The following is a 14,034-nucleotide window of genomic DNA, read 5'->3' on the forward strand; positions in this document are numbered from 1 at the left end:
GACAGGAATCTCCTTAAATTACAGGGGGATTTGGTTTGGTATCCTGCGTATTTCTAACTTCAGCTGAAATCCCAAACCAGAGGACGTTGTTTTCCTGCTCAGAAGGAGAAGAAATCTCTTGAAATCACTGGCTTTAGGGAAGGTAGGACTGATGTTATTGTAGGTAGCAGAGTTTCATAAGTTAAGTTTTCAGAATACCTGTGAAACCAAATCATGACTGCAGTTTCAGACCTGAAACATCTCCCATTTCTAATTCATACCCAAATCCTCATCTCACCTCCTCATACATCCTTGAGGCAGAGGAAAAGGCCCCTGCAGCTCCCCATGCCCCAGAGCATAGCACCAGGCTGACAGAGGGTGATTGCAGAAAGGCAGTCATGGAGCTGTTAAATAATGACGTGTTGTCCAGTGATCACTGAGAGCAAGGAGGCAAACTGCTAGGTAAAAAACAGATAAGAAATGCTGCTGTCTTGCTGGGATCAGCTCAGCACTAGGAGTCTTTTGTAGTCTGGAATGGGACGCAGGCTGTGGCTTCCTTCTCTGCTTGTGGAGGCCAATGCACAGTGCACACTCTTCAAAAAGAGCTAATCTAGCCAATTGAACTATTTTCTGCTTATTGTGCTTGCTTGATTGATTTATTTCTCCACTTTAGCCCCTGCTATTTATTTTTTGTTTTCCTTACACCTACTTTCCAAGTCATTGCATGGAGTTCTTTAGCTTGAGCTCATCTTTCTGGTTATGGTTATCAGCATCCAGCAATGCTTATCACTTCTTTAGACCTCCTTACTTATCAAGTCACCATCTTCTGTTCAGGATGTCCATGAGATGCAGATCCTGGTGGCTAGGAATGAGAGTATGTCTCTACACTTGGCCTTGATTTTATAGCCCTCCTTTAGCATCAGCTATTGGCAAATATTGAGCACCATATACAGGGCTGGGTTCATGTACTTTCAGTTTGATTCACTGTAGGACATGGTATTGGAAAAAGCAGACCATTCTTTGGAGCTACTTTTGCTACACTACATTCTTGTTCTTACTCCACCTGTATTTGTCCCCATCACAAATCTAGTCTGACATCCCTTTTCTTCTCCTAAGCTCTGGTGATATTATTCAGTCCTGAGTCTTCCTTTCTCCCCATACTCCATCACAATACTTTGACTATGCCACTTAATCCCACTTTTTTTTTGGGACACTATGACATGCTTATTACTGTCTTTCTTTTGCAGCCCTGGGAACAGGACTGGTGTGACATCAGTTCTGTTCCCAAGAAATAAAAAAAAAATCCTTATTACTGGGAATAATCTCTTCAGCTCCTGGCCACAGAAATACAGACCCTTGTCTCTCGAGGTGCCTTTCTATGTGGTTTCTGGTACAGGGAGTCTTTTGTGATAATCTCAGCCAGGTAAGTGTGTCTCAATTCCCATTCCTGTCCTTCCTCATTGCTCTACTTGACTTTTGGCAGTCTTATTCATCTATTAAATTGGACTGTCCTTCAGTACATGTTGCCTTTGTGTGCCACCCAGACTCCTTTCCCTACCTGTCTTCCTGTCTTAGTTTTACTTTCTCATTCGTTTCCCTCAGTATTCCCTTTTTACCTTGATCACAGCTCTCATGCTAAAGATCCACCTGTAGCATTAGCATTTATTTCCATACCCTCACTTTCTAATTTGACCTTCAGTGTTTGCCATCACAATGGCATCAACACCTGCCTGACTTGGTCCGCATCAAGAGGAGAAAATGGAACCAAACCCTTACTTGATTCATCCTTTCTGATGGTTTTGACAATCATTTGCAACCTTCTCCTTTGACCTGTTTTAGCTTTCTTCCTGGCCCTTTTCATGTTATTAATCATTCCTTTGTGATGTCTTTGGAGGCTCCACCATCTTTCTGTATTCTCCCTTGGGCACATGGCGTGACTCTTGGGGATGGTGCTATGTGGGGCCAGGAGTTGGAATTGATGATCCTTGAGGGTTCCTTCCAACATGACATTCTGTGATTCTGTGTGATTCTGATAAATGAGTATGCAAGAAGGCATAACTAAGCCAGTTATCCGTGTCTAAAACTTGTGAGCTTTTTGTGTCTCCAAGCTCCAATTCTTTAGAATTTCAGTCTCCTATTTTTCTTGTGCCTTCCCTATGTTTCACATTGACTCTGTCTCCTACATTTCCTTTTTCAGACAGGTTCTCTTACCTGCTCTCAGTCACCCTTACTTTACTGCTCTTACCTCTACTTCCCTATTACAACTAGAATGTTTTCCTTATAGAACTGCTCTGTGAATCTGTTATTTTTCTCATGTATGAAAACTATTTTCATGCCTAGACACTTATTTTCTTCTCCTCCCCCACTGTTTAGTTATCAAATTATTTTCATACTTTGTACCATGTCCTCCCTTGCCCCTGGGGAAGACTCCCCAAAAATTTCACAAAATGTCCTTTCATCCATTACCCCTCAACTTCTTTTAAAAGCTTTGGCAACAACTAGACTGCAGGTGCATTCATAACACACCATCTATTATTCTGGCAAATATAGATTTGTTGTGCTCCCCATCTGTCTTTATACAAATGTCTTTGTTTTAATAATTCAACTGGAAGTGATTTGGAGGTAGGAGTACCTCTTTATTTTGGTTTTTAGTAAATAAGATAATGGGGTCTCACTCTGAAATTATAGAAATCTTGCAATAATGTGATGATGCATAAAGCTGTTAGACACTCTATTAATACTTTCTCCTGTTATGAGTTAGCATTGCTTAGTGATACTCATCACTACTGATTCATTATTCCCTTCTGAAAGTACTGCAACATCTGTGATGCTGGATCATTATGAATCTTGGTACCCAAAAGTGAACTAAAAATAAATCTCTGCCAGCGAACACTTATATGTGGGAAACTGCAATCCCTGCAAGATGCCTCTAAAGTCAAAGGCTATTATGCAGTCCTGAAATCATCTCTTGCTATCTGATGGACTGTCTGATTGACAGCTTCCCTTCAGCTGAAGGTCAAATAATCTATTGCTGTCATAGCCAGATGATAAAAAACAGCTAAGGTTACACGAGCATAGCTTCACTCTCACTTTCCTATGACTGTAGTTTGGTTTCCTCTTTGTCTTCCCATTATGAAGCACTTTGGTTTAATTCCTTTCTCTCTTCTCCCTGTAACCTTTGTGTCATGGCTTAGTCATGGCGGGGGAAGGAGAAGCGGAGGAGGAAAGAGAGGAGGTGTGTTTCTGTCTGGAAGGCTGCTGCAAAGACCACTCTTTCAGTGCAGCTTGGGACTGTTGTTCATGACTCAGAGCTCGCAGTGAGTCAGACAGTCTGACCCTGCCTTGCTTGCTGCAAGGAGTCACCTTGCTGGTCCTTTTAGCATACCTAATTTGACCAGATCCTGCGTTTACTGTCCCAAAGAACTCAAACCAGGGTATGGGGTTCCAAATCAGATAAAACTGTGCTCTTTCCAGTTTTATCAAAGCATTACTTTGGCTATGGTTTTGTGCTATTTATCTGCTTAGATGGGAAGGAAATTCATCAGTTCATTTGGCAAAGTTTCCAGCTATCCCTGTAGCTGATTTAGATGTTTTATCACAAGCACACATCAAATTGCCTTTTTGGAAATTACCAGAATTCACAGCCTATATTTGGATCCACCTATTTGGAGGTTGCAATTTTACAGAATCTTATAATCTATTAAAAGTCCAACCATTTAATTTTCCTATGTTTCCTAGTCTTATTCTTGGTGATGGTGATGCTGGGGACTTGATCTTTTACTACTCTTCCTGTTTGGCAATTGAGGCAGAGGCATCTAATTGACGGTACACAGGTTCACTAAAGAACAAGATTGAAATGCTCTAGTTAAGCTGCCATGTAGTAGCTGTACTGCTTTCAGTGAAAATCAGTCTCCTTTAAAATTCTGATACAGCAGTATTCTGTTTTTCTTTTAATGGGGATAACAGACTGCACACTAGGGCAGGATTCACTCTTAGGGCTGAGTCCTATAAGCATCTGCTCAGGTCAATAGCTCAGTCCTTCAGCCTCAGATGCAGGTAGTCCTCTTCTTCAGGAGCTTAGAGCTGCCAGTCACTGCCCCATGCAGTCATGGCACCTGGCAAGCTCGGGACATGCTCTTAAGGAACATAAGGCAATAGGTAAATAAAAAGCCTTACTGCATCTCCAGTTGCACCATTTCCCCATGGGCTGCACTTTCACACCAGTCCTAACATAACAACATGGTCTTGGCTGTACTCCACTGGGAGAGGTCCCATTGGTAAGAGGAGCCTGTGCTCAGACTTCCTTATCAGGATTATATAAAAAGACACTCAGAAGAGCTGCTTCTCACTGCCATGACAACTTCCAAGATTTCCTTTGGCTGAGATGCCTCAGGGAAAGAAGAGAGAGTGTCTGCAAGAAACACTTACTTGAAATAGAAGAAAATTGCCAAGGAAATCAACAGGGATGTTATAGACAAAGCGTGGCCAACGATTGCCATATAATAAAGTATGAACGCCATCTGCAATTTAACAAAAAGAAAAGGCAAGCATGAACCATTTGCAGGCACTTCATTTGTTTTCTCATTAAGGAAGAATCTACAAAATCAACCTCCCATTTTGTATCTTTTTTCTTTCAAACATTCTTTTTCCATATATTTTTAATATCAGCAATCTATTAAATAGGATGACTCATGATCTAAAGATGTGTTTCTTACATATGCAGATCTGTTCCTGATATATTGAAGTAACCGGTGAGATCCCTGCTCACACTGTGTCACTAACTTTCCCAAGCTCTAGGACAGTGCAGCAGACGTAATACATTTAGATTTTTAATATGCCCATGACAAGTTTTCACACATATGTAAAAAAACACAATTAAATAAAATAGGTTGCTGCAGGATTGGTAGAAAACTTTTATGTGTTGAAAGCAGCTTAAACAACAGGGATCAAAATCTTAATGGTCACTTTTAGAGATGAATCAGTACTTAACCACCCTCAGGACTTGTATAAGGGCTGTGTTTTTGTTCAATTTATTCATCAATGAGCTGATCCAGAAAATCTTCTAAATTTCCAGGTGATACTTAGGTCTTACCAGATTATAGTGAGGCACTCAAAAAAGGCCTCATTTGACTGAGGGAACAAGAAGATATCAGCTTTAATACAGGAAAAAAAAGTGGGTTGATAGACCTAGGACAAGTGATCTAAATCCTGTCTACACAATGCTTAACTTAGGACTGGAAACTAAACTCAGAAAAGAGATCTTGGAGTCATACAGGCCAATTCTCTGAATTGTTGACTTACTGTGTAATGATAGCCAAAAAGCCAGCAAAATATTGATTATGATGAAAAAAAAGCACTGAGGGTAGAGCAACAACAAATGTTTGAAATTTACAGCACTAACCTTAAATGCACGTGTGCTTCTGGTCTCCATACCCCGTGAACATAGAATAGCGAGGAAAGGTGAAAAAGGCAACTAAAACAGCTGAAGTTGAGTTTCTGCAGGTACAAAGGCTGGGATTCTCCTTTTTGGAGAGGAGAAGTTAGAGGGGGCTTAAGACCATGGCCTTTAGAGTCATGGAAGCAGCAGCTGAGGTGACCATTATCCTCAACGCACACCACACAAGGACAGCACATCCTGAGACAAATTCTGGTTCACATTAGTGTAAACCTTGGTGCTGGGCAACTCAGTGGTCTGGCAGTGCTGTGAATCCAGTACCCATGGACAGATAATTGGGCTTTCACTGTGACTCATGGCAGGGAAATCTAAAAGAGGCTGATCCAAATTTTTTATGCCAGTTGTAAAATGAAATTGCAGGACAGCACACCTGGGCATCAGATTGTTGAGGTATTTAAATATCACACTTTGGTCTCAGCTAAGCTCTTAAGCATTGGCCATCTGTCAGAGAAGTGAGTGAAGGAGGCTAAATGCCATGCCAGGCTTCACCACTGCCTCCTTTCTGAAAGCAAGGACATAGCAGCAGCCTGTCCGGGAAAAGACAGGAAGTCTTAGTTCCTCTGCTGGGTTTATTCTCTTTTTGGCTCTATTTTGTTCACGTTTCTTTTGCTATGCATGAGCAATTTTCCTCCTCTCAGTGATTAGATGATTTGCTTTTTGTAGCCTGAAGTTTTGACACACATCTTTTTTGGTGTTTCCAAGCAATTTTAAACTTTCCCTTAAGAACAAATATGAAAACAATTCAGAAAGCAAAGCCATTCTTCTTAGTAAAGGTGCACATCTTATGTAATTTGGTCTTGAGACATTTTACAACTTTCAAATAAGCTTCTACATTCATTAACCTAGGTGGTGGTGGCTGGCCTGATTCAGATTTAATCTAGAGTCACATTTACACTGATCTGACCACGCAGAAGAGACATGATCTGAATATAAATACCATTCACCAAGTTGTGGTAAACGAATCATGTTTACTGAAAATACCCTAGGTTTGCTGGTTCTCCTTCACAAAGACTAACCACTGCATTGTTAGTGAGCACAAATACTTGATAACCTGTTCTGAGAGCACCTGCAATCCCAGAGAGGACAGCCTGAGAGTGGAGGAGATGAGACAACTTTCTCCTATACAGAGTAGCAGGAGAGGTTTACCTGTGTACGTGCGACATTTGTTCCACTTATATGACATGATTGCTGTGTTTTTCAATGACATTAAATAGATATATCCTTAAAGCCTGAACTTAATTTACAGATGATCTGTTCAAAAATATATTTTTCTACCTATCTTTTATACAACCTCTAGCCTGAAATATCTAGAAGTAGGAAAGATGCCCAGACAGTTACATGCAAGTTTTTGTACACCCTGGAGGATTCTTTGTAATTCAACCTATCTAACTTTCTGTGCTCATGTCCTAAAGCAACTATATTTGGGATTCAGCAACTGCTTTTTTATTGCATCCTGCACACTTACTATGCCAAATGCTTAAAAAAAGCCTTAAAATATAACAATGGTGACAGATCAAAATGGACTGAAATGTCAGCTAACAAAGCATATGGTTTATCATTATGTTTTTAAGAAGTGGCTATAATTTTTTTTCAATGATCTGTCTCAAAGGTTTAGCATATTGGTATTTTCAGTTAACTTCAAACAAATAATGCACACTTTTACTAATTTCTGCATTCCTTGACACAAGTCATAACATGCTGACTCATTACATTTTTTGTTTGTTCAGATTTTTTAACCTGGATTTAGAAAACTTAAATGTTCTGCCTTGTTCCTCTAGAATTTTTGAGGGAAGATAATTCTCTAAGAGTAATACCTTTGACTCAGTAAAGTGAATATATTATGTGTAGGTAAGTGGAATATATTATGTCTAGGTAAGTGGAAACAGTCTATAAATGGAGCACATTTCTGTTTACTGAAGACTTGGTTTAAAGGTCGTAATTTAACTTGGCATTTCTGTAAAGATAGATTCTTTCTGCATTTTCCAAAACTATTCGTTTCAGAAAAATCATGATGTGCATATAATTTTCCTTTCTATTCTATCTATTCTCTGCATGAATGATGTTCAAAATTCTTCTTCTGGAAGGCATGGATAATAGGTAACAGAACCACATTTTTTGCCTCCTTACACATGCCAACATCTGGAAAAATTATATATTTATGGTGCTTCCACGTAATGCCTTTGTAAGCTAATATTGTTACTATTATTTTTGCCTTGTCACATAGATGAGCCTCATTTTACCATGACGGTTTGTCATGCTGCAAAAACCCTTAGAATTCACCTACTGCCTAGTCCAACAGATTTTTCCAAGGCTCTTTGGGCTGAGTTACTACTAAATATACCTGCATACTGCTTTTTGCCTGCATAAAAAGAGGTCTTCCAACACAAACCCCAAATCAAATCACTTCTTGAATCTTTTCCTTCCACTGTTCCAAATAGTCACAAATTATTCTGTCACAAATCTGTAATCAGATTTTCCTGGACCTCCACTTGCATTTGAGAAATATATTTATTTTTATGAGTTTCCCTAACTTAATTTTTAAAAGCTTTTCTCAGATTTCTCTCTCCTTATTTCTTTTGGTGCTTTTATATTTAGTTCTTCTCTTTCATTTTAGCACCTTGATTTTGGAAATATTGATGCAAATGCTTAATTCATTATTGTAAATACTCTCAATTACTTCAGTAAAAGTCAAAGTTAAATGTGTTCATGCTTGTAAGATTTTCTGGATTAATGGTACCTTCATAAATAATTTTATCAATGAGTGTAAGTACAGGGTAATACTCTTTGCTTAAGAAAAATAATTTTGACTTACATTAATATTACTAGCCCTGCAGAGAAGACATTAACATCTTGGAATATTATTGTTACAGAAAGCAAAATTGAGACTCTAAAAGATTATTTTATAACTGTTGGTCAGTCAGGGAAAATCATAGGAATTAAAAATGCATCTGAAAAATACTGCAAAACTTGTCACATGAATAACCACTAAATTATCCACCCCACAGCAAACCAATATTGAGGTTTAAGCACTCAAATTATTTGCACTCAAATAATGAGCACTTAAAGAATTTGGATAAGCTAAAATGAAAAGAACAATGTTATTTAAGTCTTGTGCAACAAATAAATCTGAGGGCTATTCTGGTCTCTCTCACATGTATTATTGCTAGCCCAGCCCAAAACACTGCCAAACAACCACTGACTCTTTAAGTTCAGCATACCTTCAATTTTTCAGAGGTGAAAGAGTTGCACAGGGTGTAGTTGGACCAAGTTCGGTTGCTCTCAGGATGGCGGAACCAATTTCCAGTTTCATCACAATATTTTGAGGCCCTCTCTGATGATAAATTGCAATAATAGTTATTTTAATATATGCACATTATGAATTTTAAAAAAAACCTATCTAAAATAATTTCTTTGTTTGGGAATAAAATGTCTGTGTAGTAAAATCCAAATTATTTTCAACCTGTGTAATTAATATACACCTTGCTGTTTTGTTGTTTTGCTTTTTTTCTGAGACTTATCTGGTGGTAAACTTGTTTAGCTGTGTCCTTTTTCACTGCACCCACTAGGTGCAGCCTTCATTTAGATGCAATATTTAGCTGATAATAATCCATTTAAAGAGGCTGTTGACAGCAGCTTATGGAAGAGAAAATAACCACAGGTGCTGATGCCAGACCTGAAGGAAGTGTACAGGTTTCAAGTATCAGGGTTAAATGAGTTAAAAATAACTGTGTAGATAAAGGCAGTCGGTGATGTATAAACCAGAGCCTGGGTGCTGGAGATGCCAACAGCCCCAGCCCAGCCCAGGGCTCTCTCTATGCAGAGGAGTGGAAAAGTCTCTCCCAGCCTCCCCACTGGTGGAATCCTGACATGCAGAGTCAGAGCATTGCTTGCTCTCCTCAGGGTCTGCACAGCACGCAGGCACAGAGACAAGCAGCCTCACAAATATTTTGGCACTGGTCCCATGTATCCAGTTTAATTTATGATGGCTGCGGAGCTCTCTCTTTCAATAATCTGACAAGTCTTTGGCCTCTACACAGGTGTCTCTGGTGCTGGCTCCTTTGCCACAGGTGGCTCTGGTGTCCTTCCTGACAGCCCTGCCGTATGGATGGTGCTCCAGGCTCGTGCTCCTCTGCACGTCCTTTTGCTGTGGTGGGGGGACAGCGGGGCCTCAGCAGCGCACAGCTCTGCAGGATGCCTGGAGCTGCAGGCGTGGGCTGTGGCTGTGCCCCACCGTCAGGCTCACGCTCCTGCTGGGGACACTCTGGATGCTGAGGGTCACTCTTAATCACCTGTCAAGTTTTGGACCAGTTCCTTTGGCCTTTCCTCAAGCATTAGCTACATGGAGTTGCTGGAATGTTTGCCCAAGTAACAAAGACAGGATAAGATCATAAACTTATAAAATAACAAGCAATTATTTGATGTTTTCTTAGTGACACAGAGACTTACGAAAAACATGTTTCTTAATTCTGTTTAATTGCTCTGACTTTTAAAACAGTCTGAAAAGTGTATCTTGAATTTCCTTTGCCTTTTCTAGCTCTATAATTTGATTTGCTTTATACTTAGATTATCAGCATTTCCAGTCAATACACTTTCACAGAGCCCATAGGCATTTGAACATACACATTTTCATTATTTGTGGTTAACATTTCCACTTACCTTTCTTTGTCTGATGATTAATAGTTCTATTAATTTGTAAGATTCATACTCCTAAAGCCTAAAGAAAGGAACTGATCATATGGGTAAGGTAAAGATAGTACAGACTGACTAATTTTACTCTGACTACAAATATACTTTATAGTGGCCTTGCAGAAAAAAGGAAAAAACAAATCCTCCAGAACACAACATATTTTTGCACTTATTGTGGATTTCAACTCATTGTTTTAAGGGACTTGTTAAATATCAATACGTGCATCAACAATACCAAGAGGAACAGTACATGTTATTTGAGCCTTCCACAGCTAAAGCTTGGAGATAATCTCAGACTGCCCATGTAGCAATGTTCCCTTTTACTCATTGCCAGATGCTATCAAAAGCTGGAAAAAGTTTTTAGTCACAGATGAAAGATTAATGTTTATGCTACCATGGAACACAGTGTGCAAGTGTTGCACTGATCATCCTGTGCACTCTGCAAAGTGCACGGCTTTTGTTAATCTGCTACAGAGAACGTATGGCAATGTCATCCATCATCTCTGTACTTCAGTGCCTGGGTAGGCACTCTGCCAGAGTATAATGTGGCCTCTGTAAGTTTGAGACAAACCTTTCACCTTATACTTTTCCTTGGAGCCAGACAAACACTGATACTACTAAAAACTGATCCTACTTGGAAAGTGCCGATGTGCCATGGATTTCTCGCTATGATATGAGAATAGACAACTGGGGAATAAGTGTTCTTTACTGTCCATCCTAGTGACTCAAGTCAAACATCTCTTCTAAATCTGTTTTATACAGAAACAGAGGTGCAATCCAACCACTGTTCTACTGCAAGTTATTCTAGAGTGACCCAGTAGCAGGTGGAGATATTGAACCTGGGCATCTGTTTGTTCTTTGTGCTAACCAGAAGAATATGGTAAAGTCTGAAAAAATGCACACGTGCACGGATGGGTAAGACAACACTATCAAGGCAAAATGGAAGTTTTGGGCTTTGAGATTATTAAAATACTGTGTAAACACTAATTTTTTAGGCTCTGTCTGTACCCTATCAGCTTGGATGGGACACCACTTGGGCATTGCATTCTTCAAAGTGGAAGAACAGTGATATCACACTGTACTGATCTCACCTGATTGTAGGAACCTTAAAGCTACATAATTCATAGGCAGCTGTGCAGAATCTTCCCAGTTAACTGAGAGAGATATACACTTCAAGAACTGTCTGGGCAAAATGGATAAGAGCAATCTCATCCACAAAGGAAATTTCATGGGAGCAGTGAAGTGTCTTGATTAGCCAGAAGATTAACCAGTAGCAGTTATTTCCATGGGTATTGTTTGTGGCGCTAATAGTGCTTTTATGAATCATATGCTCATTAAAAAATCTTCAGTCATCTATATGTAACAAATATCTTAATATTTCTGGAACAACATGATAGCTCTATCAATCAGGCTTTTCACAATTAGACCAGAGCTATAGCTAGCTCATGTTAACGGAGCCAACATCAGTTTTTTGTTTATTGGTGAGTTATAAGATGGAAGAAGAAAGTTCTCCCCTGTTGCAGTCATGCTCAGCACATACCAGACACTGAATTCTTTGCCATTGTTTGGATAGACCTATGCAGTGCTTCATTTTGCTGATGAAGGAATAGTTGATGTTGTACATCTGATTTACTTATATCTTCAGTAAAATATTCTGGAAGCAACTTTTGCAAAAATGAACTCAAATAGTGCAATGAAGATCCTACAAAACTTTAATTCCAGTATCCTAGTAAATGAAGGATTATCACTGTCTTCAGAGTGTCTTAGTGAGCAGAACTAGAATCTTTATAACAGTGATATTGGGCAGTATGGCGATAGGAATTGATTTTTAAAACACAGCTGTCAAACTTGCTAAGGAGCAGGACAGAAATACACAGACAGGTAAGGAGAAAAGAAGGAGCTGGACAAAGAGTTCAGATTTGTCTTTTTTGTAATAGTCTAAATTATATCCTTCAAGACAAGAAAATAGGACCAGCAGAAATCCAGAACTATTTTAGTTAAATGCAGCCAAAATTTAGATTTTGTGGCAGCAAGAGAAGTGCTCTCCCAGTGTCACAGCAGGAAAGCAAGGCATGTTCTTCAATTGTAAGAGGCAACAGCACATTAATCATCATCTGATTAATAATCATCTAATTGCTTATGGATGCATATGGATTTTCTTCCAAATTGCACTTCTAGAAACTCTTCTCCTGGAGCTACATGAAGAGTTAAGAGTAACAGCTTACAAAAGGGAACTAAAGAGAGAAACCAAACAAAGCAGAGAACTGAGGGGAGTTTTGCTAAATGCACCTTTGGTTCACAAAGTGGGGTAGATACTGCTCTTAAACACTGCTTTCTGACAAAAAGTAAAGAGAATGAAACTGAGATGAAAAGGGGTGTCAGCCACAAAAAACTTCCACATTTGGCTCCCTTGCTATATGACTGCACCAAAATAATCCTGACTAAATGCACTGTACAGGGACAGTGAGGTGAGCAATGTAAGATTCCCCAGCCACAAACCCAACAGCCCACAGGTGGCACAGGGCAAGGCTCAGCTCCTCCTGTTGCCCTCAGCAAACCTGCCTTGCTAGAAGGCCATTATATCCAAAATGTACTTTCTTTTCTTCCATTAGTAAGAATATTGCCAGCATGAATTACATATTGCATTCCTCAAAAACTAAACTCCTACCAATTTCAGTGTGACCTGGAACCATTTCAGAGGGATTATACCAAAGATTAACCTGTCTAAAATATGAATATAAAATACAATTTGAGAGAATTGCATGTTGCCTGAATAGGAGCATATAAAATAGCCCTGCTCAGAGCTTCACAGCCAGAAGTGGATGAGACAATGAATTTCCTGCTGTCCCTGGCATTAAAGCAGTAGGTCTTGTTATGTTTTCCAGACAAATTGATTTGTTTTTATGCATTATCACATTGTGCATGATGTGCACTGCGAGAAAGAGATTGCTTCTTTCAGAACACAGATTCCTGTCTAGTAAGAACTGATCTAAGTTCAGTGAAATAGGTGGGACTGCACTTGGTAGCTAACTGTGAAGTTGTCAGACAGAAAATGGACAGAGAACTGAGCATGTTCTCCTTCACTTTGTTTCTGTGTTCTTTTCTTCAGAATACAATTTCATCTTGTTTACTTTCTAACATACTCCATCAATTTCTTCTTGGCATCAGTGCTGAATATTGTTGGGGATCAGATACAGAGGGCTGGTATTTGGCACCCACAGATATGGATGGGAGGAGGATTTGATACTATGCTGGCAATAATGTTTCACTTTTCCAATTATGAATGATGTAAGTATCAAAGCAAAAAAATGCAGAGGAAAGACATTATTTTATTTCAGGTCTCAAAGCTATACATGGCCTCTTAGTGAAGTGACATAGCCAACAATTAGCTGATATACAGTGGTTTTGCAGATCATGGTGCAGCCCAAAGCAACGCAGCATGAAATACTTGTTTCAGAAATCCATGAGGTTACTTGCATGCCTAAAATACATACTGAGGTATTTGGATGTCAGAGACTTGATGGGGAGGAAATCTGATAGTTACTACCATTTTCATAATGGAAAATTGCTATTTTTTTAGGATGAAGTTTCTGTTTCTCAGCAGAAAAGCTGGCTGTATTTTGTTTAACGTGAATAAGGTACTAAAGGAAATAATGACTTGTGATATAAAACCTGATAGACTTCTCAGGACAGTTCAGTCTGTGCTTTTGGCCACCTGTTAGTGGCAGCCACTTTCATTATCAGTTGACAGACTTGTAGGCACCCCCCTTATTTCTTGTCTCCCTCCTACTTTATTAAGTCTCCATGTGACAACCTGCCACCTGTAAAGCAAGGCTGACTACCCACTGGTTTGATGCCACATCTGTAACACATGCTGGGTTACTCAACAGCTATTCTAGGAAAGCAGCTCTGGC

General features: G+C 39.4%; 1 protein-coding gene across 1 annotated transcript in view; it reads right to left on the minus strand.

Moving 5' to 3' along the window:
• CALCR (calcitonin receptor) overlaps window positions 1–14,034 on the minus strand; it is a 148,276-nt gene that overhangs the window by 37,180 nt on the left and 97,062 nt on the right. The window contains exons 5-6 of the mRNA XM_053994417.1: window positions 8,653–8,765; window positions 4,408–4,499 (exon numbers count right to left, since the gene is read on the minus strand). Coding sequence (XP_053850392.1) covers window positions 4,408–4,499; window positions 8,653–8,765 — 205 coding nt within the window. The remainder of the gene's footprint in view (window positions 1–4,407; window positions 4,500–8,652; window positions 8,766–14,034) is intronic.

Source organism: Vidua macroura, chromosome 1 (genome assembly GCF_024509145.1).
Source record: "Vidua macroura isolate BioBank_ID:100142 chromosome 1, ASM2450914v1, whole genome shotgun sequence".
Classification (NCBI taxonomy): Eukaryota; Metazoa; Chordata; class Aves; order Passeriformes; family Viduidae; genus Vidua; species Vidua macroura.